Raw genomic sequence first — 22,720 nt, forward strand, 5'->3', positions numbered from 1 at the left:
AGTCTGAAACCACTTGTCCCAGGCAGGATTGCGGCAAGCTGGAGCCTAACCCGGTAATGCACAGGGCATAGGGCCGGAGGGGGGAGGGGACACAACCAGGACAGGATGCCAGTCTGTCGCAAGGCACCCCAAGCAGGACTCAAACCCCAGACCCACCGGAGAGCAGGACCCGGTCCAACCCACTGCACCACCATGCCCCCCAAAACAAAGTACTTAATTAAAACAATTCTTCTGAAAGTAAATCAGATTTCTGTCTGCACCAATCCCCCTGTTTTTTTTTTTTTTTGTCATTAACTTTAAAATATTCTCTATTTATATGTTGGTTTCAAGCTCCTCCAAAAACATCCATCCTAAGTAGTACAACAGTTCAGAGGTATGTTCAATAGTCTAAGAGACTTCCAGGTGATATCTTAAAACTATGCAAGTACACACAATGTACATGCATTTCCTCTAATGCAAAGCAAATTGAAAAGACTGAATTATATTTACAGTGAAACCATGAGATAATTCTGCAGTAAAACATTTTTATAATCCGTGTTCCTTCGGTGTGACAACATCTACAAAAATTATCAATTTCCTAAACGATTAATGCCATATTTATTATTTACAATAAATAAATTGATAACGGTGGGTTGGGAATCCTCACTTTACTCTAGCTGGAATTCCAGTGATGAAAATGGTAAGAAGTGTGTATGGGTACATGCATATATGAGACACACACCAGTCCGGGAACATAACCAAGTACAATAATCATGTCATGATGCATTGTATTTTTTTCAGTATCTACATGTTAACAATTCTGTCCGGAAAAACAGAAAGATGTACACTTTAACTCATAGTTAACTTATTAGCTTATGGTGAAGAATTCTACAGTTTTCTGACTAAGTTGGTCCATTTGTCTGTCAACATTTTAAAAACTTTTGCTAAGTCCTATATAAATTTTTACAGAGCCCATTTTCTTTTCCAAGATTAAGTTCCAAGATCCAAGATCTTTTCCAAGATCCAGTCGTGACGCTTCTTCTGTTCCCAGAATACAGTGAGATATACCATGCTGAATAAATATTTGATGAAGCAAAAAACATGCAAAGATTAAACAATGCATGTTCAGTGAAACATTAAGTTTAAATATTTGAGTACCAACTTATTTATGTGACCAGACTGTTAACCCAGTTACAACCAAGCTTCTTTTGTGAGATGGAATGTGAAGAATGTCTATTTGATGTAGCCCATTAAAGGAAAAAAGTTAAATGTTACACACACACACACACACAGTCTGAAACTGCTTGTCCCCAGCAGGGTTACAGCAAACCAGAGACTAACCCAGCAACAAAGGGCACAAGGCTGGAGGGGGAGGGGACACACCCAGGACGGGACGCCAGTCCATCGCAAGGCACCCCAAGCAGGACTTGAACCCCAGACCCACAAGAGCAGAACCTGGCCAAACCCGCTGCGCCACCGTGCCCCCTTTAAATGTTACAACTATAAACAAAAAATGTGTGCATACAATCTTGTTTATATTTTCATTGCAGTATTGGTATAGATAGTTCTAGTGTGTTTATCAAAAACTTATACCTAACAACATTAAACCTTTTATTCTTCCATTGTGGTCAAAGTTACAAGAGTGAGAAAGGATTATTTCCTTGTATTATTATATTATTATATTCATTGTATTTTTGTATATATTTTACATATTTATACATTTATTACATCATTGTATGATTGTATTTCCTTATATTATTTTATTGTTTTCCCCTTGGCCCTTAGAGAAAGGGATAGTTCCTTTTCCTCCTTATCAGTTTTCCGAAAATATATCTTGTATCAATGCTTCTATATTGCTGTTGTACATAGTATAGCCTCAAAAAAAGACAGCAACATCAACACAACCATTTAATTCGGGAAGCAATGGCCTGGAAGCTGAATATTAAACGTTGAGCAGATCCAAAATGTGTAGCTGCAGAGAGTTAAACAAACCGAACCTGTGTTTCGTAACTTAAAATCACTGGAGTGCTTAAAATTTTATGATAATGTACTGATAGCTCTTTCCAAAGCAAAGCATTCCAGGAATTTGTCTTTGTTGTGTCCATAGTTTTTATGCGCACTATTATCATTTGCAGTTGACATATTTTCACCGACTTTGAAGTATACCATGTTCCTGGAAAAGGCTTCTTTGGCAATATAAAATATTACCCTTCATTTAATGTTCATGTTCAGGACATCCAGAGAAGAAACACTGACATTTATTTTACCTATATGATTCTGTCTTTATTAATTTATTGCTACAATAATGCACATACCGAGTATAATGTAACATTTAAAAGTTTCGGTCAAATACTAATGTCGCAATGACACAAGTGACATTTAAAGTAGAGCTTCTTGAGGGAACTTGGATTATGCGACAAAATGCAGTGGCATGAATTCTTATATTACACATCAAAAGACATAATTACTTTTGACCACCTATCTCATGTAAATTGTACTGGGATCTCCCTCCCTTGTTGCTCCTGTTTCAGTACCAAGGACAGTGACAGTACTGCGCACAACCAGCAGGTGAGGATGTATCCTTAAAAATCCCACATCCCTACCCTCCTGAGCAGTTTGCCCAGCACAGATTTACTGTTGTTACCTGTGTGGTGGGTTTAAATATGACCCTTTGACTGAATAAGCTTTCTGGAGGCAGTGGGTGGGTAATTTAAATTCCCACTGACAGTCTCACCTCTGGAATTCACATCAAGGTGAAAACTTGGATTCTGTGTGAAATCCTGCAGAGAAAAATGAGAAGGCATTGCTTTGTTCAAGTGCAATTTCAATACCAAAAGGCAAAGAGAAATGTGTTTTTTTTTTTTTTTAAACAGAACAACTGCTCCTGGCTGTGCTGTGTTAAGCAGAGTAGAAGGACACACTCCTGTCAATGTATCCTACACATTCAAGATGTTACATTATACTTATTCATTTAGCTGATACTTTTCTCCAAAGGGACTTACAATGTTAAGGTTACAATTGATTATTCATTTAAACAGCTGGGTAATTTTACTGGAGTAATTGAGGGTAAATACACTGCTCAAGGGTACTACAGCCAGGTGGGGAAGCAAACCTGTGACCTTGCAATCCAAAGGAAGCAGCTCTAACCACAACACTACCAGGTGTCTCAGGTACATCCCATACTTTTATTACAATGGCTATAAACAAAGACCCAGTCCAACCAACCTTACCACAAAGCCACAGAGAACAACACTCAACATTGCCATCATATATCTCCATACCTCGAGACCAAGAAGCTTAACTTCCTTCCCTACCCAACACAACACAACCACAGGGTACCAACATGGGTATTTCATTGAGGTTGTCAAGTGGGCACCTCCCTTCATCGATGTTTTGTTGAATTAGGCACATGACACCTCCAGAAGGCTCAACAGTGCAGTCTGGCATCCCAGACCCACCCCTCTCCAAGCACATTAGATGCCCTTCACCCTCAACAAATAATAAGCAAGTATTTTTTACTTATTTATTTGATGCCTGTTCATAAATATTCTGGGATCGCTATAAGAGTGATGCAGAGAAGTAGTTGACGATAGATTGACTTCACTTCTGACCAGACTATGGAATAATGTCAACCCTTCGTGTGTGAAGAGCCACTCAGCTCCACTGGCTTCGCATGCACACAATCAATGGTTCATTATCTGTGAAGATTGCTATTGCTGCTCTAATTACTATTCTGTATACATTGATTCTGTTTAGCCAATTCATTTTGGTTATGGAAAAATTAAGATTACATCTGCCCACCAAAAATAACATTAATTTGAAGGAAAAACCTTTCTCTGGATCAGTTTTGTTTTTTATCAAGTGATATTGAAACTGTTATTATTTTAAAGCTTTGAAATCATACAGGGCATTATGGTTCCAAGCACTCAGCCAAAATATTACAAAAAAAATTTTAAAGTCTACATTAACTGAGATAATAGTTCAGCAGATCCATTACCTGCTTTATCTTAAGCAGGAACCACTGCAATTGTGCACTAAGCACACACACACACACATACACACACACACACACATCATCTGAACTGCTTGTCCCATACAGGGTCGCGTGGAGCCGGAGCCTATCCCGGCAACACAGGGCGTAAGGCTGGAGGGGGAGGGGACACACCCAGGACGGGACAGCAGTCCATCGCAAGGCACCCCAAGCGGAAATTAAACCCCAGACCCACCAGAGAGCAGGACCTGGTCCAACCCACTGCACCACCATGCCTCTTCTGTGCATTAAGTAGGAGGTAACAAATTACTAAGTACACACACACACATTGTGTGAAGTTGTTTGTCCCGAGCAGGGTTGCAGCGAACCAGAGACTAACCCAGTAACACGGGGTGTGGGGGACACGCCCAGGATGGGATGCCAGTCCATTGCAAGACACCTCAAGGAGGACTCGAACCCCAGACCTACCAGAGAGCGGGACCCAGCCAAACCCGCTGCATCACCGCACCCCCCAATTCTTCAGTAGGAACTGATTATTTATAAATGAATGAACAAAATCTTTCTTCTCCAGGCCACAGCTCAGCAACGCTGTTAAACCAATATATTTCGGAAACTGAGCACACGCACTTTTTGTTCAAGAATGATCCACATAGCGTCCCATCTAAAGATTCATTCTTGCCCGTGAATGATCATCAAGCAGATCTTGATCAGAATTGTGCTGTAAACAACATTTTTGATGCGCTAGGAGCAGCTTTTCCATGGCCTTCATGGTCGACACACACCAAGTGATGGCCTGCTGTGTGCGTAGCTATGCAACACGGTGTTTCACACAAGTGCAACTGGGCTTAATGAAGAGCTCAGCTACAAGACAGATATGCATACAGATGTGTCTCCTGGCATCGCTATTAAACACACACTGTAAACTCAGCTTAAGACTTAAGTCTTAAGTGCCTCGTCGTAAACAACACTCGTGACTCTTCTCTCCACACAGCTCTTCTACAACAGACGGGACGCGCAGTCTTTACAATAACCGCCAGCAACATGTTGAACCCACAAAATAATATGTAAATGTATTTTTTTAAAAATCTCTTTTGCTACTTTATTGCGGTTATTGAAAACACTACACTTTCCACCCAAATCCTCAAAAAAACAAATGCTCGGTCGCCGCTCGCTCTTAAAAACCGGAAGTTCGCCGCGAGTACGCGCCTAAGTTGGAAGGGGGGTGTGAGGGGTGGCATCGCCCTCGCGCACGCGCTCCACGGTTGAAAGCGTTCTGACGCGCTCTGACGCCACAGCCAATATGGAATCTCGGCCGCGGCTGGCACGAGCGCTGCAGCAAATCGCGTCGGTTACGCTAAAGGCGAAAGGAGATTTTTACGCGGTTCAGTTTGTATTGTCTGTGTGAGGTGGCGACGCAGCTAGCTGCGTGTTAGCATCTGCTGGTCGAAGACTCTGTGTACAACGGCGTTGACAACGGGGAGGGGGCGGCGGCGGCGGACACGAAAGACACGGGGAGGATTAAAGTGGAATTCTCTGAGGTTTTTGAACGGGCTGATCGGGCGCGGGCGCAGTCCCGTCCGGCACATACATAGCCGGAGTGTCGGCCCTGTTCGCCCGCCAAGGTATGGACGGTTCCTCCGTCAGAACGCCTTAGCTGCTGGTCTAGCGGTGTATTAGTAAACTGTATATTATAACTAATTAATGCTAGGCTAGCCGGGCTAGGCTAACTTGTTAGCTGCACGGCAGCCGTAACTTACGGTTAAGCTCCGTCGCGTCGGACTTAGTCGGGCAAGTTTTACAACCTGTCAGGAACAGAGACGAACAAAAATATCCTGGATAACAGTTTGGGAGGAGGTGACGAGCCTTGTGCTTCTTGTCCGGTCGGTGGGACAACGACTGTGTACTTGTGCTTTTCGATATTATTTGTTCTTGTTGTTGTTATTTCGTGACGAGGCACGTCGGCGCTGCTGCGGTCTCGCGCTCCGCCGGTTTTGAACTTTCCTATTCTGCTCGTTTTGAGGAGATCATTATTTTAGTATAATCTCAGCTTTCTGTGGCCCATGGTGAATATTTACTATTATTATTTCTTGACATGAAATACTTAGCCTGCCCGTCCTGTACTGTGGTAAAAAGCCACAGCCAGGCACGGCAGGCGGATCTTTCATTTCTTCTTGTTGCTCAGTGAACGGTGTTTTGTTATAGACACTTCAACTGTGAATGGCATTCATTGTTTCATTGCGGAGGGGAAAAAAATAGCTGGAAATGAATAAAATTATTTGAACTTATATTTTTATTTTGTTTCTTTGCTCTAAAGTCCAAACTGTGTGTGTGTGTGTGTGTGTGTGTGTGTGTGTGTGTGTGGTGGGGGGGCAAACTCACCTGTCCAGGTAATGTACTACGTAGACACCCTGTCTGACCCCTGGTACCTAGCAGTCATTAGGTAAACAGTGTGACATGTGACATAAACCTTGTAGGGGTCGAACCAACAACCCAGTGCTTTTGGATCTCAGGCAGTGTAGTTGGAGCTCAACAACTTGCACTTAAACAACCTGGATTTGAATCCCAGATCCAGCTGTATATTTCTTTATGAATGTACTTGCTCTAAAGTCTTCTACTAAAATCCTTTAGCTGTATAAATAGGTCCACTGGTTCCTCATGTAACGGCAATTTTTAAAAAAAATTTTTCCCATGAAATCCCTCCTTTAGGTGAGTTCCTGTTGCGGGGGGATTGAATTAAAACTATTGGATGGCGACATTTTGATAATTTGATAGATGTTTGATACAATGAGCGCCCAAGATCACAGCTCATATCTTTTACTCTGTGACATTTGAGGTCACTATGCTGTTACAAGTGTTGTGCAGAAGCAGTAAGTAGTGTAGTGGTTGCAGTCGCTGTCTTGCACTGGAAGGGCCTGCTTCTTGTTGTAGTACCATTGAGTAAGGTACAAAGTCTAGCTTGCTCCAGTAAAATTACTGTGTGGTATAAATGAATAATTATTAACAACTGCAGTGAAGTGTTACTAGCTTAATACTGTAAGTTATTTGTGAGAAAAGCATCTGCTGAATTAATACCATTAAATCTGCATTTAATATTACATTTATCTTAAACAATTGATTTGTTGAGGCTGCCTGCATGACAGGAAATTTTCCCATGTTGTTTTCTGCTAAGCATACTTGCATGAATTTTTGTTCTGTAATTTCAATAAATGTAATGAGCAAATTGATATTATAATACCGAGCAGACCTGTCCGGTCCAGAGAAAAACATCAGCTAAATCAATAATCGACTATTCTTTTTCATGTGCAGACTTTGTGCCGTACTTGCACTGCAAATCTTCATTCATTTGGTATTGTGTCTCTGAAGCCAGTGAATACCATGTGACATCTGGCTTTTCGTTGCCTCTCTGGTCTTGGGAACAACCATCCCAGGTGTGGTAAATGGGTGGCAAAATACTCTATTAGATAAGTGTAACTCTTACTAGTACTCAGCCATGACTCCCTGTGTGGTGTAATATCTAATATTGAAACATCTTAGTCAAACAACTGGTTTAACAGGGTTTATTAATTTATAATAAATTCAGTGAGTTTCAAACCCAGCATGGTGATAGTCAGTTGTCAAGTATGTTGAAAGATGTTAATGCTCAGAAGTTTTACATGGTTTTTGCTCTCTTTTATTTCCAGGGATGGATGTGGTCTGGTTCAATGACTGGAAATGGCATTGCCCTGCATGAGTAGGAACCCCTGTCCTGTGTGAGTCCAGAAGTAGGTGGGTGAATGGTGTATGAACTGCCTGCTGAAAATGACAAACCTCGAGTGCAGGATGTCAGTGTCTGTCCTGGTTTTAGTTTAATATGTTAAGTTGCTTTTATCCAGAATAGTTTCAAATAGCTTACAATTTGACACCTCACATCTTTAGAGTTGAACATTTGTATCAGGTATTCAAGGGTACAGCAGGAGGATTTTAAGTCAGGTGCTTTAACCAATATGTTGCTTCACAGCATGATAACAGGGTTTTTCAAAATTTTCCTGTTACACTTTGAGGAGTTCACACTATGAAAAATTGAAGGGAATCAATATTTAGGCTTTTAATCCGCATAATCAAAAGTAACAACGTAAAGGGATGCTGGGTTATTTCAAAAGTGTAGAAAGTCTGTCCCCATTTCTTCAGACATTTAGGTTATTTAGTTCTCAAGGGCCAGACTTCAAAGTATAGACTCTCTATTGTTTTGGGTCAGATGATGCTTCTACCCTGCCTCCTACTTCCTCTTTGGCCAGCAGCCAGCCAAGTTGCTGTGCACTGAAGAGAAGCAAAAACCAAGTGACAGGATCTCCAGTAATGGAAATTTGCAGAATTTTAAGGCTATTTGTAGGTCCTGATTACAGAAATTTTTTTCTTGAGGGACGTAACATGGTTACCATCTTTAGATGTGTTCAGATCTATTGGACACATTGAAATAACTGAGAAATAGTGTTTATTTGTACAGATATTATTGTCTGCGTTATGGTCATTGTAATCTGAAGCATAATATGATAGCTGTAATAATGATTTAGTAATTATATTGGATGCTTAACCTATATACCAAAGTGTGGCCTAGTTCCATGCTATGAAAAATGAAGATCCCCATATGGAGAGGCTGAGTTCCTTTCTTTGATTATTCAGAATCAGAGAAACCCTAGTCTGGAAGAGCTTACTAGTGCGAAGTGAACATGCTGAAATGGAGAAAGTGAAGCTGGGTCGAGCTGCGGTGATATTTCTTCATACACTGTAGACAAAGGGGAACAATGTTCTGCCCACAGAGTTGCAAGTTGCAGTTTAGCAAAATTGTATCACTAAGAAGGAAATGAGTCGCGACATCTCGATGTCCTTGTAGAAGTTGAACTTCATCTTTCTGGGAATTAACTGGGGTGTAGTATGTCACAGAGCATTAGTCCAACCACATTTATATATAAGGTTTTCTGGGTGTTTTTTGATTAGTTGCCAGGTAAACGTACAGTTCATTTGGCAGACTGCCTTCAGATTCCAACAGGGCATATACATGTTGCACGAGAAAGATATACAAGTAAAATGTTTGTCTCTGATTTTGATGAAAGTAATTGATAAAAATTCAAGTGTTTCCATGGCAAACTTTTTCAGGATTTTGCCCCATTTACATTTATTTTGCAGATGCTTTATTTCCAAATCGACAAGCATCTTGGTGCATTACACAAAGACACAGATTTAGATGCAGACTTGAGTGAGTACAGTAAATTTGTCTTCTACCACTCTATAAACCAAGTGCACATTAGTAGCTGCATATAGAGGTTTTTTTTTTTTTTTATAAAAAACCAGTATCCTAATACACATTTTTCAAGCACAGGAGATCAAGGAAGAAGTGAATCTGAAAGATGTTTTTGAGATTTTACATTTATTCACTTAGCAGACGTTTTTTTTTTTTTCCGCCAACGCAACGTACATCTCGGAGAATACAATTTGTGCATTATGAGAAAGAGATATAGTTGCTCATGTTTTATTCTTAAGTAAAGTTAGTTTCTTGCCACTATATGCACCAGTGTTCATCACATGAGTAGCTGCATAAAACTCAGAATAGACAAATCCTGATCACCTTCCTACAGTTAATTTTTTTTTTTTGGAGATACACAAACATTTACGTACAATACACGAGTAGCGCTGTGTAAAGGCGCTGTGTGTTTATAGCTCTATAATAAGTTCTTCATTATGGTAGCCATTAGTTGACTGTCGTCTTTGTTTGTATCTGTTTTTATTGCCTTATGTCTGTGTTAAAGCGCTCTGTGTCACTGCGTGAGAAGAGCGCTCTATAAAAAAATTAAATAATAATAATAAAGGCTTGTCCGAGTATGATCATAAAGTTATGGTGCATGAACATTAACACCATACATGAGCTTAAGAAATCATGGGCAAAGTGAGTTTGGTAGAGGTGACTTTTCAGACTCTTTTTTTTTTTTTTTTTTTAAACGTGGACAGAGTTAGCAGTTCTGAGTGAGAGGGGGCGGTTGTTCCACCACAACGGAGCAGAACCGAGAACCTCCCTGCTTTACCTTTCATGCGCAGGACCACCAAGCGGGCAGAAGTAGAAGAGCGAAACTGTCTGGTTGGGGTGTAGTGGTTTATCAAGTCTTGTAAATAGCTAGGAGCAGTTCTATTGATGCATTTGTAGGCAATAACCAGGGTCTTGAATTTGATCCGGGCAGCTATAGGAAGCCAGTGCAGAGAAACAAGTAGAGGAGATGCATGCAACTGCTTCGGCAAGTCAGACATAACTCAGGAAGCAGCATTCTCTATGAGCTGTAGAGGTTTGATGGCAGTAGCAGGAAGGGCACATGAGAGAGTTGCAGTAGTCCAGCTGGGATGTCACCATGGCCTGGACAAGTAGTTTGGCAGAGTCAGTTGTGAGGTAAGAACGGATCCTGCGGATGTTATGCAGGATGTATCTGCAGGTCTGATTTGTGGCTTTGATGTGCTGAGAGAAAGATAGACTTGAGTCAGTCATCACTCCCAGTCTCTTAACTGAGGAGTTAGGCAAAATGAGTGAGTTGTACAGTGTGAGAGATCGTGACAGGAAGACAGGCCAGCTGGGAGGTGTAGGATCTCAGTTTTGGAGAGGTTGAGTTGGAGGTGGTGATCAGACATCCATGCAGAGATGTCTGACAGCAGGCCGTGCTGTGTGCGGAAATGTCTGATGCTCCAGATTTTTCATGAGTGTTAGGAGAGATTCACCAGTTCTGATTGGAGAGGGAGCTCATTCTACCTCATTGAGAGAGAACTAAATCCTAGTAATTTTCAATGTTTTACATTTCAAGTTCAATTTGTCCATCCATTTCAGTCTTTGCTAGGCAGTTCTTGCACAGCTTTGAAGTGCATTTCAGGCCCCTGTTTTGCTGAAGAATGAAGGACTACCCAAGTAGAAATCCTGATGGAATGATATGCTTCCAGAGTGTACTGTGATAGCCATTGTTTGCTGATGTTGATATACCATCTTTTTATGTATATATATGTTTATTGAGCACAGAGATCAGAGGAGAAGCAACCTTTTTTTGAATGTTGAGAAAGATCAAGAAGTTCTGAGTGAGAGGGAGGTCATTCCACCGCATTGGAACTAGAATCAAAAACCTTTGTGCATTTGACTTTGGACCTCTTGTGCATGTGACCACAAGGCAGCCAGAGGTGGAGGAGCATAGCGAGCCATCAGGTAGCAGACCCATAGATGGTCTTGTAGGCCATCACTTGTTTCTGTGCCAGTGGAAAGAGATGAGGAAGGGGAGATATATGAGAATTCTTTGGCAGGTCAGACACAACTGGTGCAGAAACTATCTGTATTACCTTGAGAGGCTGGAACACCAGACAGAATTGTCTGCAATTGTCTAGGTGGGATGTTGTCATGGCTTCGACTAGAAGTTGCGCAGAGTTTGTTGTGAGATGCATGTGGCTCTTGCAGGTTTTATGCAGGATGCTTGTTATGGCTTTCACTTGTTGAAAGAAAGACTTTGTTGCTCATTATTCCTGAACTTTTAGCCTACAAAGTAGGTGGAGTGAGCAAGTTGTCCAATTTGATTAAGTTCATATTTTTCATTACATCTTGTTTTATTTGGAGAACTTGTTTTGCTTTATTTGTATGCAAAATATTTCAGAGGCTATTTATAAGAAGCCTTATAGCATACCTCTAGAAATCCGTTGAAGTTTGTCTGAATGTATAGCCTTTTTTTGCTGACTTGTTGAAAACGCATGAGTAATGATTCTGTTCTCCTTCCCAGCAAGAGTGAGCTTTTTTCCACATTTTTTAAAGTTATGCTTACATTGTTGGGCCTTCATTGACATTATTTAGATGTATAGAGGAAACCACTTTAAATTCTAAGTTCAAGTTCAAATGGCAAAGGCTAAATATATTTGATTGAGTTAAAATACAACTAGGCCAATGTATTTCTAGCTTGGCATATTATGTTTCAGTTTATCTGTGTGGTGTGAGTCATAGCATTTCACCCTCCCCCATCTTATTTGGTCCATCTCCCAAATTACAAGAGGCTAGACATGATATTTAGAGCTCTAAAGTAGACCTTAGACATAGCTTATTGGAAGAGGCCAGTGATTGGGCCAAGCCAGTTGCTGAAATGGAAAATCTGTGCCTGCAGCACTCAGCTGTCCCCTTTCTTGTGCTCAGAATGTCTGCTGAAGGGGATTTTGATCACAAGACAACTGGAATGTGAGAGTTAAGGTTCAAAGCTGTGGGATATGTTGTACTGACTAAGGTCTTTTTCACAGGTATGAAGTGGTTGGTGTGAATTGGGGCTCACTCTTCCACTTCCAAATCCCAACATGAGTGAGGTCCAGGCTACAGTAGAGTTCTCTGTGGAGCTTCTCAAGTTCTATAATGTGGACCTCTTCCAGAGGGGGTGAGTGATTTGAATTTGCTCATTAATCATATAATATTTGTTCTTTTAGATATTGCCATTTGCTAATCTCCATAAAACGTAATGCATGTATCAAAATGCAAGAGTATGACATTGTTGCATACAATAGTGTTAATGCTGTACAATTTTTAGTGTGATACTGAAACATGAATTAACCATTTACCGTGCTTCTTAAATTATGTGGTTAAAAGAAACTGTAAAGACTTAAGGAGGTTTTATGGGTGACTTGAAAATGCCGAAAAGAGTGATCTGACGTGTAGTCCCTGGATGTGCCATGATATATTTCCCTAAACTTCAGAGAATGGTTCAGGAAGTCAGTCTATCCATACTGCTATAAAAAGAATGCCTCCTCTCATTCTGTTATTGACACAAACATTTACTTTGCCTGCCTTAAATGTTGTAAGGTAATTGTAAGCTGGCCTAGTTTGAGTTGGCAAGTTCACTTTGAACACTGGACACAATGGAACGACTTGTGAAATCCATGGTCTGTGTCACTTTTGGTTGTTTCACCTTTTTGCATGTTTCCCCTATAGTTACAGTGAACTGACCTAAGTTGTTCCAGCTTGGGATATATATCTTGTTATACTCAAACTGTATGAGTGACAAGTTCATATAGTGTTATTTTTTTTCTTAATTTTTTGTATATATTATTCATTCAGCACGTTTCTCCAAAGCAGCATACAACTCAGAGAAAATACGGTGCATTTCACCAGAAATGGAGATATAGATGCAGTGGGATACTCAAAGTACATTTACTCACTTAGCAGATGCTTTTCTCCAAAGCGACTTACAGTGGATATGATGTAGTGTTACTAGGCCACACACCTTATTCACCAAGGTGATTTACGCTGCTAGATACACTCATCCACACATCAGTGAAACACTCTCTCTCACTCAGTGCTATGAGGGAACCTCAAAAGCATGTCTTTGGACTGTGGGAGGAAACCGGACCACCCGGAGGAAACCCACGCATGCACAGGGAGAACATGCAGACTCCACACAGAGCGAGCGGGGATCGAACCCACGTTCTCTCGCACCACCCAGACACTGTGAGACAACAGTGCTACTCGCTGTGCCACCGTGCCGCCCAATCAGTACAATCATTTGTCTAATGTCACCGATTAAACTAGCATACATTACACGGGACTCTGCGTGTAGAATTGAGAGTACAAAAGTTCTAAACTGATAACGCTAAATGAGTTGTAGCATACAGAATTGATGGGGAAGTTCAATAGTAATTCTGACAAATGTCATGCAAAGTAATGGAGTAGATTGGAGTTCCAGAGAGAAGGGTCTCAAAGATGTTTTGAGACCCTTTTGAACATTGAAAGGTATTCAAGTTCAAGTGGGGGATGGGTGTCATTCTACTTTTTTCTTTTTTTTTTTTTTTTTTTTGGTGAGCATATTTTAACTGAATGGTAACTGGTGCTTTACTGGTAAATTTGCTCATCTTTCTGCTGGTATTTAAAGCTGTGTTAAATTATTGTTAGTCAGTGTTATGCTGGCACCGGGCAACAACTTCGTACCGAATACTTTGAATTTGCTGATATATCTGAAGGTGAACATGGCATGGCTAGCATTGTAGCTGTGAGTCATTCTGGTTTTGGCTCGTATCTTACATACCATGATTTGGTTTAAGCACGCTGTTTCTTGCAGCACTGAAGTTATGCTGATAACAGTGAAAGTCAAAGCCTGTTTACATTTCTAAGTTTTGCTCATTTTACTTTGCTTAATCAGTCTAACAGCTTAACTACTGCAGAGATCTGAGTTTTGAATCTGGCTAAGGCACTTTGCTTGCCAATAACCTTAATGCAAGGCCTTTTCTGCTGTACCTTTCATGCATTGTTCATTTTGCACAATTTCTTCATTATCAGAAGGATAATTTATAGGGGTAATTGACAGAGTCCAGGACTAGCTGAATCAGGAGGCCTATACCTCTGTTTTTAAACTGGAAATCAGCAAAAGCACTAAAACAGGAGACTGATTTCTCTTTGACAGAAATGCAGTTGGTTTCCTGCATCTGCTAAACTGCTTGTTAATACAGTTAAGGACTTTTCCCTACTTGGCCAGGTGAAATCTGTGCAGTCATTGTTGGAACATGTTTTTTTCCAGACTTCTAGATGCTAGATGGGGATTTTTCCTTCACCACCTCCTTGTTCATTGAGCGGTTTCCTGCCACATTTAAACTGAAGCATAGGCTAAAAAAGTATGATTCTTTGTTAGACCCTGTTTCCTGCCGCTCTTGGCTTTGAAGTTCAGATCTTGTTTTCTTTTCTATAGTTAGCTTTACTTAAAATGGCTGGCACAGTAACATTCCAGGAGGCTACACATAATCAATTATTAGAATGTATGTACAGTAAAATGAAAAATTGAGTTGTACTGCAGTAATTCGTCAGTGCTTCAGCTGTAGCATTATTGCATTTTGTTGCTTGGGGATCTAAACATGAGTGTGGCGTCAAACATATCAGCCTGCCAGCTTTGTCCGCCAGTCATGTGCACAATAAGTTGAAGTCTCACAACAGCTTTTTTCCAACAGGTACAGCAGGGCTCATGCTCTTGCCTACTAAGGTCTTGATTGTACCACAGCTGCGACATGTCTTCCTTTTGTTCAGTGTGGTCTTTGGCAAGCAAGAATTTTATTTCCTGCGTTTTGCTTTGTTTCAAGGGAGGGAAGTAAATGCTGATAAGGGTTTACGCTGTGTTCTTGTTTTCTGCCTTTCACTTGCCTTCAAGTGTATGGTATGTATCCTCCTTGCACAAGACCACTTTGTTCTGCTGTGTCTGATCTACAGCCCCTTGTGCTTATTAGTGGTAGTATTCCTGAGGATGCAAATAATCACTGAAACCTGGTAATGTGCAATCAAATAGTTTAATCTGAACGCAGATCATTCCTCTTCATGCATTTGTTTTGTATCTTCCTCACCTTATGAAAATAAAATGCTGCTGAAAATCCCTCTGTACAGTAAGTTTTTTCAAATTTACATCTGTTTACCTGATGGTTTTTCCAAAGCAGCTTAGTGTTAAAAATATTTACCCATTTATACAGCCACATAACTTTACTGAAGCAATTTTATGGTAAGTATCTTACTCACGGATAGTACAGCAAGTGGTGAGACTCAAACCTGTGACCTTGTGGTCCAAAAACAATAGCTCTAACCACTACACTACCAAGTGATCCTCAGCCCAAAAATTAACATCCATTTAAGATTGCCAAATCCGAATAGAATGGGCACATTTGCTTAAGTAGTTATTTTTTACAACTTCCCGTGGATTACATCAAAATTACTTTAACACTGTATAGCTGTCTGTTTAGTCATTCTGTTTTTGTAGACATTCACTATAGTTAACTGTTTAAAAACAAAACAGACATGCATAGATATTTTTTATGTTTTCAGTCTTTAATGCTACAAACAGAGCAGTGAAGCCAAAACCATGTAAATTAATGCACAAAATAAGTTCACGTAGTGTCTCATGTTCCGTGCAATTTGATGTGGGTTCAATACAAGCTAAATGTATGTACTCCTTTTCTTTGCATGGGTTTCCTCCCACAGTCCAAAGACATTTTCCTCAGGTGTTTTAGTGATTTTGAAGTGGCTCATGTGTGTACATGATGTACAGATGAGTGAGTGGCAGGAGGGAATGTAGTGCAGTGCATCTAACACTGTAAGTCACTTTATACAAAGTTGTTACCTAAACAGTATTTTTAACTAATATCTTGCTTTGGAGAAAAGATGTCTCATTCCACTCCGTTACCAGGAGACTCCAAAATTCAGTCCATGTAAATGCAAAAAAAATGCTTTGAAAGTAGGGATATTAAGTGAACTTCCTTGTAAAATCAAATTCTCATACTTGGACTTAAATCAGGTGGGAATGTATTGTTTTCTGCATCGATTACTGGAACATTCATTAAAAACTGGTCATCTGTTCAAAGGACTTCTGAAATATGTAAATATATATCCCCCCCCACTCCTGGAAAAATCAGTACGTACAAGAGACTTTAATGGTGTCACATAGTACTGAAGTCTCCATTACAGAAATGAATAGTAGCTTGCTAAGGTTGGGGTGGGGAGGGAGGCTGGGCTGGCATCTTGAGTTTCCATTTGAGTGAAAGAATAAGAACTCCTAGGTGGTTTGGCGGCAGGAAGCACCATTGCCAATTAAGACTGGAATCAAAGGCAGGGTCATTTTAGGTGCCGAGCAGAGAAGCGCTCCGGTGCGCTCTCACCTCATTAAATTAGTTAGCACATTTGACAAAGACAGCTGGAACCGGTACAGTGACCTGCAAATGAACTATTGTACTGGCTTAACTTTTTTTTTTTTTTTTTTTAATAAGGTAGCATGAAGAATGAAAGCCTTTCTAACAAATAAATGTGTTCATGTGGTGATTACTTGAAATGTTTTGTGGTCAATTTATATGAACACCGATTCAGTTTTTATGAACCTCAGGTTAACCTCAAATCAGTGAAGTGAATGAAGGGGAAGAACTGGGAGGGTGGGACTTTGAAGGTTATGTGATAACTGCTTTGCAAATACAGTAGCGGAATGCACTATCTATAGTACCTTCCCCCTTAATAGTAATTAGTATAGTAAAAATTACGAGACTCTTGTAGTTCCCCCCCCCCCCCCCCCCACCTCACTTTCCTGATCATTACATGGAGCTCACGGGTCACTTTTGTGTGTGCAGGTTTTATCAGATCCGGTGCAGCCTGAAAGTGCCGCAGCGCTACCCTCACAAGCTGGAAGCCAGCCTGCTGCGACCGACAGGTCAGTTCACCCTCCGCTTCCCTCAGGTCAGGCACCAGTGCTCTCTTTGATGCAGTGGATCTTGGGGTGTCAGTCTGTGCAGTGTTACCAGAAATGCAATCGGAGAAACTATTTTCAGTAACTCTGTCCACGGGATGGTATTATGCTGAAATATCCGTACATGTATGAAACTAGTCTTGTGGCATGTGATGCTGGTAAAAGCAAACTGAAAACATATTTTGTACTACTGCATGCTCATGCTTCACTTAATACTAAATGAGCAGATTTCATTGTTTATGCATCTTTGTTTTAACGTTTGTAAGGGTAATTTGTAACATGTTGAACTCTTCTCTGTTCAGGTTGCTGAAGTGTTCATTTGTTTATACTATATAAAGCTATTAAGCAACAAGTCTCTCCTTTTCTCTGCTGGCTGAGGCTCTGTGTACGTCGTGTATATCAACATTTGCAGAGCCTGGTTCGTGCTTCGTTTGCAGATAAATGTATAGACGAAACATATTGTGTTCAACCCCACTGTTCTTTCAACATGAAAACATACTGCATTCAAGAGTTTTGATTCTTTAAACATTGTTGCTTAGATAGAAGTAATAGTACAGATTAAATATGGAACTCCTATACTGAGTTTTTTACTTTGTGAATTATCATTTCCTGTAATACGTCTTGTTTTACTAGTAGCAAAACCAGAGAAAGTTTTGCGTTGAGACTTTCCCCGAAAAAAATGGATTTAATGAATGAGATCATATGTTTCAAATTCAGTACAACTTAATTTCTTTTTTGGAGGACAGATAATGGAATTAAACTTGATTGAGTTAAGGTTTTTGGCAAAAATGCTGTGTTTACTGGGTTTTCCTGTGGCTCCTTCCATGTGCCCAAATCCTCTGAGTGAACAACAGCTGTAGTGTTCCCTGAGATCCCCTTGCTTGAACTCTGTTCTACCTGTGCTGCTTGAATCCCCCCCCTCCCTTTTTTATTTTTATTTTTATAAAAAGTCTCTGTTCACTCTCAATGGTCTGAGGAATATCAGGAGATATGACCTTGAATAGCATAGTGGTTGAGATGACTATGCAAATATTCATGACCTAAAATAACCTCTAATGGTTGACAACAGGTAAACTAATATCGCAGGTGTCATCTGGTATCAGCTTTACTAGTCTTAACAGTATTGTTGCTACCTTTTGTTGCTACTTTTTTTCTTTTCTGTGGTTTTGTTGCTGAGCTGTACACAGAGTAAACACTTACCTGGCAGTTGTCTGTGCGGTAGAAAATGTTGTAGGAGCAGTTCAACTCTTTCTTCTGATGGAAGTATTTGGTTATATTCAGGTGGGTGCAGCATGAGCATTTAATTTCTTTGTGAATTTCACTGTAGTGCTTGGTCTAAAATTGGGGAGAAAGACTTTTCTTTTTTTCTCTAAAGTTTCAGCTGAGAAATTATTAGCATGTTTCATTCCCTCTCTCAAGCAGAGGTACCATAAAGACATTGGATAACTTTAACATTTGTGGGTTTTTATAACTCTGCAAGTGGACAGTTTCTGATTCAGCAGGTCCTGTACATCTCACAAACGGCATTGTTCTCCAGACTGCCAAGAAGCTTGGCAAATGTGGTTCATTTCTGCACCAAGCTAAATATTGGACCAAGGGTTTCAAATAACATTATTTGCTAAATGCCATTTGAAATGGAGATATCAGAAAGATACCAAAAGGTGTAATATCTCCACTCTCAATTCTCTTTGGTCCTTTGACTATGCGTTATGACAATAGTTTTGACAAATTCTGAAGCTATGGGGCATAACTCTTGTTTAACATGCCAACCTTTGCTTGGTTCCAATGTTATAAAAGTGGTCCCGGACATATGATGGGTTCTGGATCTTGTCCTAAGTCAGTGGTCATAAGGTGGAAATACCCTTTCACTGTAAAACCAAAAAGATATATAAGCAGCATGCATGAATGCTACACTGCACAATGGGCTTTGTTACATTTTTCACTAATTTCACACATTTCAAGTCAATACTAATGTAGTATACAGTACAGTGTTTTGAGACTGAGTTGTTATTGTTTTCATATCAGTCTGTTTGCTTTTTTTTCTGCATCAGCTGAATACTTAGGTTTTCACTTCCTTGTGTGTGGGGGGGGGGGGTAAATTCTGTGGAATTCCAAGTGAAACGTGCTATAAATAAAACATTTTTTGTAAATGACACAATTACTGATACAGTCAAAAAGTATGGGTATATTGGTATACATATATCAGTGTTCTCATACAGTAGACTGCGCAGTTATTAGTTTTGACCAAATGTCCAGACTCCATAAAATAAGGTTGATGTGATGGCCATCGTAAGGGCTGATAGTCATAAGTTGAGGACTACCTGTATTGGCCCAGTCATGTTACATTTCTCCATTTAACTTGGGCTTTTCTAAAAAGTGACTTATAAAAGTGACTATCAGGTTTGTATATGAAGCTGCTTGCAATTATGTACCTGTTAACACAGCTCAGTAATTTTTAATGGCTGAATTTGGGATAAATACCTTGATCCAGGATACTACAGTAGGAATGGAGATACAACCACAGGTTGCACAATGGTGGATCTGACTATTGTTCCACCTGCTGTTATAGGTCTGCTGTGTCAGCTGTTCAGTATGAACCTTGTAAAATGTTTCTTTATAATCAAGTGGCTGGTTATGGCTTCACTTGTCACGGCATGTTGAGACTACATATTTAAGCCTATGTTTGATCTGTCCTTGTGTTGCAGGTTCTGATCTTGCCTTCCCCGCCACAGTCCACAATGACACAGCCTGCAGCAAAACATTTCAAATTCTTTATAAGAATGAGGAGATTGTTGTCAATGATGTCCTCATATTCAAAGTCAAGCTGCTTCTGGATGAAAAGAAGGTATAAGCAAGAAGCTTCTCATTCAGTATCCAAAACATTAGGGTGCTGATGTTTGGTAGGTTTAATCTGATGCATTATAACAACTGGATGGGATGACTGTTGGATACAATAGCAAATAGTTTCAAGGAAAATCAGTTTTTATGAAGGCAGCCATATATAAAACCATTTAAGTTTCAGTATGCATACTGGAAATGTTGAAAGCAAAATATTCAGTTAAATTTGATCAGAAGTTGAGCAAACGCCTTCCCAGCTCCAGAGATAAAGCAACTCGCACATGTCCTATATTTTAAGTCTTTTGTTCAGTTTGTCCCACACAAGTATTACTAAGGTAAATGCAGTTTCAACTGGTACAGTGTTCCCGTTACATTTTTCATGAAGTAGAGTAATTGCCACACTCGTGTGCTCATCAACAGGGATTTACTGTTGTGAAGATTTTTTTGGTATGTCCGCTTTTTCAGGTTGAAGAATTCTTAAACGAAATGGACTTTCAGTTATCCTTAGACCTCCACTTCACAGATGGGGATTACTCGTAAGTGTAAATTCTGATGTTGGCGCTGGGAGGAGAGAATCTTAAATCATCTATGCACATCAAAGTAGCTAAAATTTCGGATGTGCTTGTCATTCATACAATATCGAATAGGTCATTAATAGGTGTTATATAAAGGAATGGAAGTTCTTGAATATTAATTCAAGAGAATTATAATTTAATTAATTATAATATATTGCTTGTGCTTTTCTATAAAGCTACTTAGTTTACTCATTTATACAGCTGGGTAAATGAATAACTTAAAGGTATATGGTTCTACACAAGGAGGTAGAACTTGAACCTAGGTCCTTTTGAGTACAAGGCAGCAGCTCTAATCAGTGTGCTAGGATTTGAAGTTGAAAGTTGTGTATATGTGACTCAGATTTGTATTCACAACTTGTCTCCTGCCAGGCCAGAGGACTTGAGCTCCATGCAGAACATCAGTAGCCGCACCCTTAAATTGCACTTTAACTTGCACCGGGGCATCCATCATAACGTCAATGTGATGTTTGACTACTTTCACCTGTCAGTCATCTCTGTATCCATCCACGGCTCCCTGGTTGCACTGCATCAGCCCTTGATAAGGTCAGTTGACTACTTCTGCCCATTTTATTCATTACTCAGCTCGATCTCGTTGTTCGCACTTGAATGCTAAACTCACATTTGTGTGATGCTGAAATGCAGTATGAAACATTCTGAGATTTGACTTGTAGCTCAAATCTTGCGATTCCAAAGTCTAGTGCTTCTTATCACAGATTATGACCTCATAGATGTCCCACAATATTAATCCCTTCTAACCCAGTTTCCCTCGGCCCATGAAGAGCACCTGGCTGAACCGCAATGCCCCAGCACAAACTAAAGACTCTGTCGTCCCGACCCTGGAGCGCGTGGTGTTTGGCAGCAGCTACGTCAAGCAGGTCTCATCTGATGTAAGTCAACACCTCAGCTAACTGTCTGCCTTTGTCAATAATTGATTACTGACATTTCATTGCCTTGTACCAGTAAAAAGTACTTCATATATGCTTTGGGCAATAATTTCGAGAGCCTTCCTATAGTGTGAGGTACTCTTAAGTCATTTACCCCTGTTACCTCTCTGCTACATTGTATATTAACAAGCTATTAATGCTGGGTTTGTGATTGTATATTTTAAAATGAGAAGGTAAACATTTCCATTGTGTGTCTATAGAAACTGACTTTAAGACTATGCCTTGCACACCAATTGAGTATCAGAGTGCATAGTCTGTGGTGGGTTTCCCCCGCCTTTGTCGAAGAAGTTTGCTGTTACTGTATTTGTGTGTAATGTTCCAAAGGTCTCCACCTGTTGAGACATATCTGTGCTCTGTGGTTATGGCTGAAGATGCTTAAGTATTTAAAACAACCTTTGACCAGTTTACATGCAGTTTAAAATATTTCTGCAAGAATTGCCTCTTGCAGCTTGTATTTGTACAGTAAAACCTCTTGCTTGTCAGTCCTTTTTGACCACACTCAGCCCTAATTAAACACACGTCCCTTACTTCCCTTCTGTTTTGTAACCTGCATTGTGTCTATGCCCTTCAGGGTCGAACGTTCGTGGTGTCTGCCCCGTGCCTGCAGCACGCCTACAGTCTGCATTACAGCCTATGTGCCAGCCTCCTCTTGGCTTACCAAGGCCTCTTCAACTACTTCACAGCCATGACGAAGGACCTGCCATCCTCACACAGGATGGAGCTGGGTGCGTGTCTCCATAACATAATGTGTCAGAGGTTCTTGGCAACATCCATCTCATTCAGTAGTCAGGAGTTCAGCTTTGATTTACAGGGCCTAATGTGTATGTCTTGGAGTTTAATAGTACCTGGGATACGATTTTTAAATATGTCTGTCATTACAGACAAACTAATTTCTGCTCCTGAATTTTGAAAACCATTTCAGTATATGCTAAACACAGTTAGCACTGAATGGTTTTTGTACCTTTCACTTTTATTTACAATTTAGTTTTTTTTTTTTTTTTTTTTGCCCTCCCCTACCCCCTCATACTTCATGTTGGTCATTTTTATGCCATAATTTTCATGCAATGGTTCAAAATGGTATGTTCCTTATTAAATGTATTAACCCCATTTAACACATCACATATTCCATCTGTAATATACTGGATTCCTTCTTTTACCTTATAGTTCTGG

The 22,720-nt window shown here is 40.1% G+C and overlaps 1 protein-coding gene across 5 annotated transcripts in view; it reads left to right on the forward strand.

Annotated features, from left to right (window-relative positions):
• The first annotated feature begins 5,206 nt into the window (after positions 1–5,206).
• The window catches only part of fam135a (family with sequence similarity 135 member A), a 31,596-nt gene continuing 14,082 nt past the window's right edge, over positions 5,207–22,720 (forward strand). Inside the window, exons 1-9 of one of the 5 annotated variants that reach the window (XM_018749528.2) lie at positions 5,207–5,592; positions 7,651–7,735; positions 12,245–12,375; positions 17,078–17,157; positions 19,899–20,038; positions 20,497–20,567; positions 20,976–21,149; positions 21,367–21,493; positions 22,122–22,275. In XM_018749528.2, coding sequence (XP_018605044.2) covers positions 12,299–12,375; positions 17,078–17,157; positions 19,899–20,038; positions 20,497–20,567; positions 20,976–21,149; positions 21,367–21,493; positions 22,122–22,275 — 823 coding nt within the window. In that variant the 5' untranslated portion in view covers positions 5,207–5,592; positions 7,651–7,735; positions 12,245–12,298. Of the gene's footprint in view, positions 5,593–7,307; positions 7,399–7,650; positions 7,736–12,244; positions 12,376–17,077; positions 17,158–19,898; positions 20,039–20,496; positions 20,568–20,975; positions 21,150–21,366; positions 21,494–22,121; positions 22,276–22,720 lie in introns of those variants that run through there. The other 4 variants (XM_018749530.2, XM_018749533.2, XM_018749529.2 and 1 more) reach the window with 4 other exon arrangements.

The sequence above is a fragment of the Scleropages formosus genome, chromosome 4, assembly GCF_900964775.1.
Source record: "Scleropages formosus chromosome 4, fSclFor1.1, whole genome shotgun sequence".
Lineage (NCBI taxonomy): Eukaryota > Metazoa > Chordata > Actinopteri > Osteoglossiformes > Osteoglossidae > Scleropages > Scleropages formosus.